The sequence below is a fragment of the Borostomias antarcticus genome (assembly GCF_949987555.1).
Source record: "Borostomias antarcticus genome assembly, chromosome: 8".
Taxonomy (NCBI): Eukaryota; Metazoa; Chordata; class Actinopteri; order Stomiiformes; family Stomiidae; genus Borostomias; species Borostomias antarcticus.
Window position 1 is genome coordinate 24521658 of NC_140241.1, and position 7500 is coordinate 24529157.

Consider the following 7500-nt stretch of genomic DNA (forward strand, 5'->3'; position numbering starts at 1 on the left):
CCTCCCTCCCTCCATCTCTCCATCCAGTCCTTTCACTCGCAAATGGACGAGGGGCTATTGGAACTTCCCCTCTGAACAGACTCATTAAGTGTGTGTGGTCCTTGCTGCAAGACACCCGATCCGCTTTACCTGCGTGTGTGTGTGTGTGTGTGTGTGTGTGAGTGTGAGTGTGTGTGCGTGTGTGTGTATAACTACAGTGGCTCAACAGAACACAAAAGCTGCCAAAGAATGCTCACCCTTGTCCTTTGTTTTCTTTCTTAAAGACCATAAACCATAAACCTCTTTAGTGTTTCTCATTGTTTAGTTCAATTGCATAGTTGTTTAATTCAACCCCCACTCCAGCCCTTGTTGTTCTCAAATCACCCCTTTAAACGTCTTTCTGTAGTTCCCAGCCCTGTACCAGACGAGCAGACTGGACCTAGACTCTCTGAAATTCCCCCGGTCAGACAGAACCATTTCGGGTTCCACGTTGCGCCATTCCGAGTATTCCGCTTCTACATGGTGGCACATTTCTTTTTAGAACCTGCAAGGGTCTCCCTAGAGGGACCAACGGTTCTGCGCGACCGCCCTTTTCCTCCCGAGAGGGCTGAGGGCGGGGGAGGTGGTTACGGCGCAGCGTCGAACTCCGGAGCGTCCTTGCCCACGCGGCGCAGACACAGCTGTTTGTGTCCGCGGCCCCTCGGGGCGGTTTTGGCCCTCGGGGCTGCGGTCCGGGGTCATGCCCTGTGTCACACACCCTGTCTCGGGCCGCTGCGCTCTTAAGGCGGCCTGGTTACGACCCGAAGGCCCGGCCTGAGCGCTAATTGCATGGTTGTGGTCGGAGGGAGGCAGCTGTGGCTTTAGACTGGTGGCGTGATGGATGGATGGATGGATGGATGGATGGATGGATGGATGGATGGATGGATGGATGGATGGATGGATGGATGGATGGATGAAGGGATGGATGGATGGATGGATGGATGGATGGATGGAGGGATGGATGGATGGATGGATGGATGGATGGATGGATGGATGGATGGATGGATGGATGGATGGATGGATGGATGGATGGATAGACTTGTTCACGTCTCCTATAATTTAGGTCCTGACTCGGCAGGGAACGAGGGAACGAACAGAGTTCAGAGGGGAGGGAGGGAAGGAGGGAGGTGTAGGAATTTGTGTTTGTGCGTCTGTCTGTCTGTCTGTTAGTAAGCAGGAAGGAGGAGGCGCTGTCTCTCTCTGCTGTGCTGTGGTGACTGCAGCTCTCTGGGTGGTACACTGGGATTTGCCTGTTATGAATGTAAATGACTGAATGGCAGATTATTTGTTTTCCTCAAAGTCCTAAACTAACACCTCTCTTTTGTCCCTCTCACCTTCCCTCTGTAGTGGAGCCAGCGGACCTCTTGAAGATTTTAGATTTCCCCAGTTTACCTGATGGCGTTACGAAAACGACAGGCTTCTGCTCGCATAGGAGGTCGTCGCAAGGTCCCGATGTGGCTTACAGAGTAGCCAAAGACGCCCAGCTCAGCGCCCCCACCAAACAGCTCTACCCTGGTGAGTTTTAACCCCGATACACCCCGGACATAAACCACGATACACTCTGCTCTCACTGCCTGCAATCCTGATAAACCCTGCTGTCTTTAACCCTGATAAACCCTGCTGTCTTTAACCCTGATAAACCCTGATAAACCCTGCTGTCTTTAACCCTGATAAACCCTGCTGTCTTTAACCCTGATAAACCCTGCTGTCTTTAACCCTGATAAACCCTGCTGTCTTTAACCCTGATAAACCCTGATAAACCCTGCTGTCTTAAACCCTGATAAACCCTGCTGTCTTAAACCCTGATAAACCCTGCTGTCTTTAACCCTGATAAACCCTGCTGTCTTTAACCCTGATAAACCCTGCTGTCTTTAACCCTGATAAACCCTGCTGTCTTTAACCCTGATAAACCCTGCTGTCCTTACCTGTAACCCTGATAAACCCTGCTGTCCTTAACCCTGATAAACCCTGCTGTCCTTACCTGTAACCCTGATAAACCCTGCTGTCTTTACCTGTAACCCTGATAAACCCTGCTGTCTTTACCTGTAACCCTGATAAACCCTGCTGTTTTTACCTGTAACCCTGATAAACCCTGCTGTCTTTACCTGTAACCCTGATAAACCCTGCTGTCTTTACCTGTAACCCTGATAAACCCTACTGTCCTTAACCCTGATAAACCCTGATAAACCCTGCTAATTTTACCTGTATGAACTTCATAACTAAATTACTGTAATTACACCGACTCCTTACCTTTGCTCCCATCGGTTGTCTCTGACCTGTGTCCTTCCATGGGGCGTTGACCCCGATGGTGAACTCTGTGACCTCTCACTTCTGGCAGCACTATAAGGTTGATGTAACGTTATAAAATGTCTGGGGAAAGTCCTCTGCACCTCCCTCCCCTCCGGCTTCAAGCACACATTTTACAGGTCACAATTACTCTCACCTGGACCAGTGAATTATGGTGCAGTAAAAAGGTTGGGACGAATTTGTAGTGCCCCCTCCCCTCACCCCCACCCCCGCCGCCCCCAATATCGGGTCCTCCAACATACCTTCATAAAAAGAACACACACACACACACACACACAGACACATATTGTACACAGCCTTTGGTATTTTATGATCCCTGATCACGTCGTCTGTCCCATCTGGACACATCTGTGGTGGATAAAGATGGAGTTCGCTCTGTTTGCAATTCAGACACGCCTCAGCAGAGGGGATGAGAGAGGAAGAGGAGGAACAGGCATGCTAATTCCTCTGCCATGGCAGTGTCACGCTCCCATTTTGAGCGAGTCCTACCCCGGTGGAACTCATTGGCTTAGGAGGGGTGGAAGGATAGAGGAGAGAGAGAATGATAGGAGAACGAGGGATGGAGGGAGGGAGGGTCTTCCACTCTTCCCTCCTTCCTATTGTGCTGATGTGGCTCTGGGTTCACTGTTCTGCAGCGCACGGCAACACTCTCCCTCTCTCTCTCTCTCTCACTCCCTCCTTCCCTCCCTCCCTCCTTCCCTCCCTCCCTGTCTTTCACTCCCTCCCTCCCTCTCTCCCTCCCTCCCTCTCTCACTCCCTCCTTCCCTCCCTCCCTCCCTGTCTCTCACTCCCTCCCTCCCTCTCTACCTCCCTCCCTCCCTCTCTCTCCCTCCCTCTCTCTCCCTCTCTCACTCCCTCCTTCCCTCCCTCCCTGTTTCTCACTCCCTCTCTACCTCCCTCCCTCCCTCTCTCCCTCCCTCACTCCCTCCCTCCATCCCTCCCTCCCTGTCTCTTCATCCCTCTCTCTCCCTCTCTCCCTCTCTCCCACTCTATCTCCCTCCCTCCCTCTCTCTCATTCCCTCCTTCCCTATCTCTCTCCCTCCCTCCCTCCCTCCCTCCCTCCCTCCCTCCCTCCCTTTCTTTGCTTTGCCTCCTTCCCTATATCTCTCTCTCTCTCTCCCTCCCTCTTTTTTTGCTTTTTTAATAATCACTATTCTAATCACCCTCCCTCCCTCCTCCATTATCAACGTCGCTCTGTCAGAGTGTCTCAGCTCCTCTCATCCGGGGGGCCGCAGGCGGGCGGGGGGCCGCGCCGCGCTCTTCTTCAACATGGCCATCCTGTATTCATTTCCTCACCGTGCCAAAGACACAAACAGAAAACACGGGGACCCAGATGCTGGCTGCCCCGCTTCCTCTGAATGTGTTCTGCAGAGCGGACCCAGAGAACCAGACGCCCCTGTAATCCTGGGAACTGGTCAGGCAAGTGACAGAGAGAGGGACACAGAGGGCGGGGCTTGCGAGCAAATCTTGACTGAGTTAAGTTGACTGAAAATGCAGCCGACCTGCAGCCAATTGTGCAAAGAATGTCGGCTCCGATCACAACATTTCTCTCATGAGCTCCGAAGCTCGTGGGGGGGGGGGGGGGTGTAGGGGGGGGGGCGGCGACGTTTAATCCTCATCAGGGCTTGAAGGCCGAGCGACGTCGGCCTGAGGACTGCCGGACATGTCCTCTCATGCCCTCCGAAACACACAAACCCGCCGTTCTTTGAACTGAATGACTAGGCAAAACTGAACCTCGACTCATTTTTACCACAGAAATAATACATAGGCTCCGTTCTGCATCTTCATACTAGAACAATTTGCACAGCGTTCTGGATTGTGCCAAGGAACATTCTAGAATCCGCAGAAACGCTATCCCCCTGCCGCGAGGCTCCTGCTTGTGGTATGAACGCCAGTTGAGGGCTGTCCTAGGGCTGTATCTGGCTACAGGCTCTCCTCTCCCCTCAACATTAACAGTGTTCAGTTAATATATTCCAGAAGGCAGCGGGTGACATCATTTGGTCCGATTCATTATTATTTTTTTCTCTCTCTGCTACTAAATTATGGTCTTGGCCATAAGCCTGGGATAGCGATACTGTGTATTATCGATAAATAATCCATCTTATTTTTCCCTATCCATGATCTTTACACGCACACGCACACACACACGCGCACACATGCGCACCCGCACGCTAATGGACGTGATTGCCTCTGATCAGGAGCACATTCTCTCCTAACCCAGCACCGCAGTGTTGGAAAAAGACAAGCGCAGACATGCTATCATGAGGCAAACATGTGGAAGAGATGATTCATTTTGGACATGGAGGGGCTGAGACTAAGAGGCTCTCTGTCTCTTCTCCTCAGCTGTGGACAGGACAGAACACACAGAGGTACAAGCGGACCAACGCACAGTTCTATTAGAAGGGAGGGACTGCCTGACAGACAGATAGACAGGCAGACAGACAGATAGACAGACAGAGAGACAGACAGACAGAGAGACAGACAGAGAGACAGACAGGCAGACAGACAGACGACAGACAGACAGACAGACAGACAGACAGACAGACAGACAGACAGACGACAGACAGACAGACAGACAGGCAGGCAGGCAGACAGACAGGCAGACAGACAGACAGACAGACAGACAGACAGACAGACAGACAGACAGACAGACAGGCAGACAGACAGACAGACGTGCGGATAGGCTGACAAACAGGCAGACGGGCAAATAGTTGGATTCCGTCAGCATTCCCATGTGTGAAGATCAGAATCTTCCCATGTCAAAGCAGGCTCATTATCTGTATAGTAACTGTAGGTCTCTATACATCTACGCCTCTACTGGGCTAACCATAGGCATGAGCTGGTGGGGAAAAAAAGCTCGTTCACATGCATTGAAGCAGACACGCGCACATTCAGGCACGTCTGAGAATGTTCTAGGAGGTTTGGTGTTTCCATCCCTCACCAGAGCGGCCGGCTGCCAACATCAGCACAAGCAGTGAGGAAAAAGTGATGATGTGTCATGGTATTACAGTTAATACGGTACTATGCACAGCAGTGACGTAACGAGAGGTGCTTGAGAGTAGTGTACGTAAGGCGGTTAGTACGACAGTGCAGATGTGCGTTTGTGGAGCGAAGCCGCTGTGTATACTGTCTTAACATGACAGACTAATTAAAGATATCTTAACAAGACCGACTAATTAAAGACGACACTCAATCATACTCCTTAAGACTAGACATTCTGTGTTTATTACATGGTGTTAGAAGCGGGATGTATTGACAAAGATAATGGATTGTGGCGAAGTTCGATCCCCCAGAAAACCTTCGCTTTGATAAACCGACGGAATGGACGGACTGGAAAAGAGATTCGGGACGTCGAAGAAGCTCGATAAGGAAGACGTTCCAGGTCAAAGTCAGTTCTCTAATCTTTGCCATGGGGAGTGAAGCAGAACGTATTTCAAGTCTCTCACTCTTTTGGAAGACGAGAAAGAAAATTAACTACGAGACCGTCATGGAGACGCATGACGACGACTCTTCCCCTAAAAGGATCGAAATCCCCGCGCGAGCCTGTTTCAGTTAGCCGGAGCAGCGGCCAGGGGGAAAAAGCAGAGACATTAATCACAGTGAGCTATCAGAGCACTTTGAATGATGAGCGTATTCATGACCGCATCGCTGTAGGGGTTCTGGATCTGTAGCGGTCTCTTTATCCAGCACGTACTGTACTGTAGCTCGGGAGGTAGAGCGGCCCGTCCGGGGATCACAGGATTCACCCGGTTCGATTCCGGCTCCCGGCTTCGTAACCGAAGCGTCCTCGGGTGAGACGGCGAACCCCGAAATCGCTCATGTGCGGCACGGTGGAGGAGGAGTACCGTCGAGTCATACCGAACCCGTCCAGGGGCGGGGCCAGCCGCTGCATGACCGGCTGAGGTCCGGGGACAGTGTGGACCCGCGGGGGCCGGCGCAACGAGTTCCCGATGGCGGGATGGGATTGCGCTGCTGCAGCCGCAGGGAGACGACCGGATGCCGGTGGCGTGCTGCTCCGGGAGATTGACTGGTGCGGAAATCGAAAAAGAGTGCTTGGCGAGCGTCTGGGCCTGTGAGAGGTTTGAGAAATACCACTACGGCCTCGAGGGTTTCAGACTAGTACCAGGTCGCAAGCCCCGCCCCCGGTCCCGCTCATGAACAGCGAGGGTCTGGACAGTGTTCCGCCACGGTGCCACGGCTGCAGTCAAGGCGATCGTGTCCTCGCAAAGCTGGACCACCGGGAATCCTGGACAGCTCCCGCAGGCAGTGACCGGCGAGGGCGTTGCTCCACGATCTCGCCTCGCGGAGACACATCAGGGGGGGGGGGACTTTCTGGTGGCATCGGCCGTCGGCATCTCCGTGGCGCGGGGCCGCGCCCGTTCACAAGGAAGCGGGTCGTGTGCTGGCCCGGCACAGCTGGACATGGGACTGGTCGAGGCACCCCCAGTGTCCAGCGTACATGCTGGTACAGAGGGACGGTTCCAGACCGGGTTCGGACGTTGTCTCAAAACCTGTCGTCAGATTGGACTTTTGAGTGTCTGTGATCTCAAATAATCTCATGGCCTTTGAAAGGGGATTCATAATAAAAAGATAAGAAAACAGTGGAACGAAAAAAATTTCCAGACTATCTGTACACCATATAACTAAAAAGTTCATGGAGATGTCAAGAGTTCCAGTTTTGTGAAAAGTTAATTAGTATGTTGAATGTTTATTGACGCTACAGAAGAATAGCTTTATTCCTGCTGATTGCTATACAATAGCAATGCCGTTTACAGCATGCTTAACAATTTCATGTCCGTTTACTTTAAGGAGTGAAACTAAAAGGGGGAGATGTCATGGTATTATAGTTAATACGGTAGAGAAAAGCCTCTTTAAGTATGCTTAACAAGACTGACTGATTAAAGGACATCTTAACATGACTGACTAATTAAAGACGACAGTCAATCATACTCCTTTAGACTGGACATTCCTTGTTTATTACAGTCGCCTCCCCTCTCCTCTGCTCTCCTCTCCTTTCCTGCTCTCCTTTTTTCTCCTCTCCTCTCCTCTCCTTTTTTCTCCTCTCCTCTCCTCTCCTCTCCTCTCCTCTCCTCTCCTCTCCTCTCCTCTCCTCTCCTCTCCTCTCCTCTCCTCTCCTCTCCTCTTATCCCCTCTCCTCCCCTCTCCTCCTCCCCT

At 51.9% G+C, this 7500-nt stretch overlaps 1 protein-coding gene across 1 annotated transcript in view; it reads left to right on the forward strand.

Moving 5' to 3' along the window:
• LOC311312592 (uncharacterized protein) overlaps positions 1–7500 on the forward strand; it is a gene marked incomplete at both ends in the record, with an annotated part of 71892 nt that overhangs the window by 40365 nt on the left and 24027 nt on the right. Inside the window, one exon of the mRNA XM_084442552.1 lies at positions 1366–1533. Within this exon, the coding sequence (XP_084298678.1) occupies positions 1366–1533 (168 nt within the window). The remainder of the gene's footprint in view (positions 1–1365; positions 1534–7500) is intronic.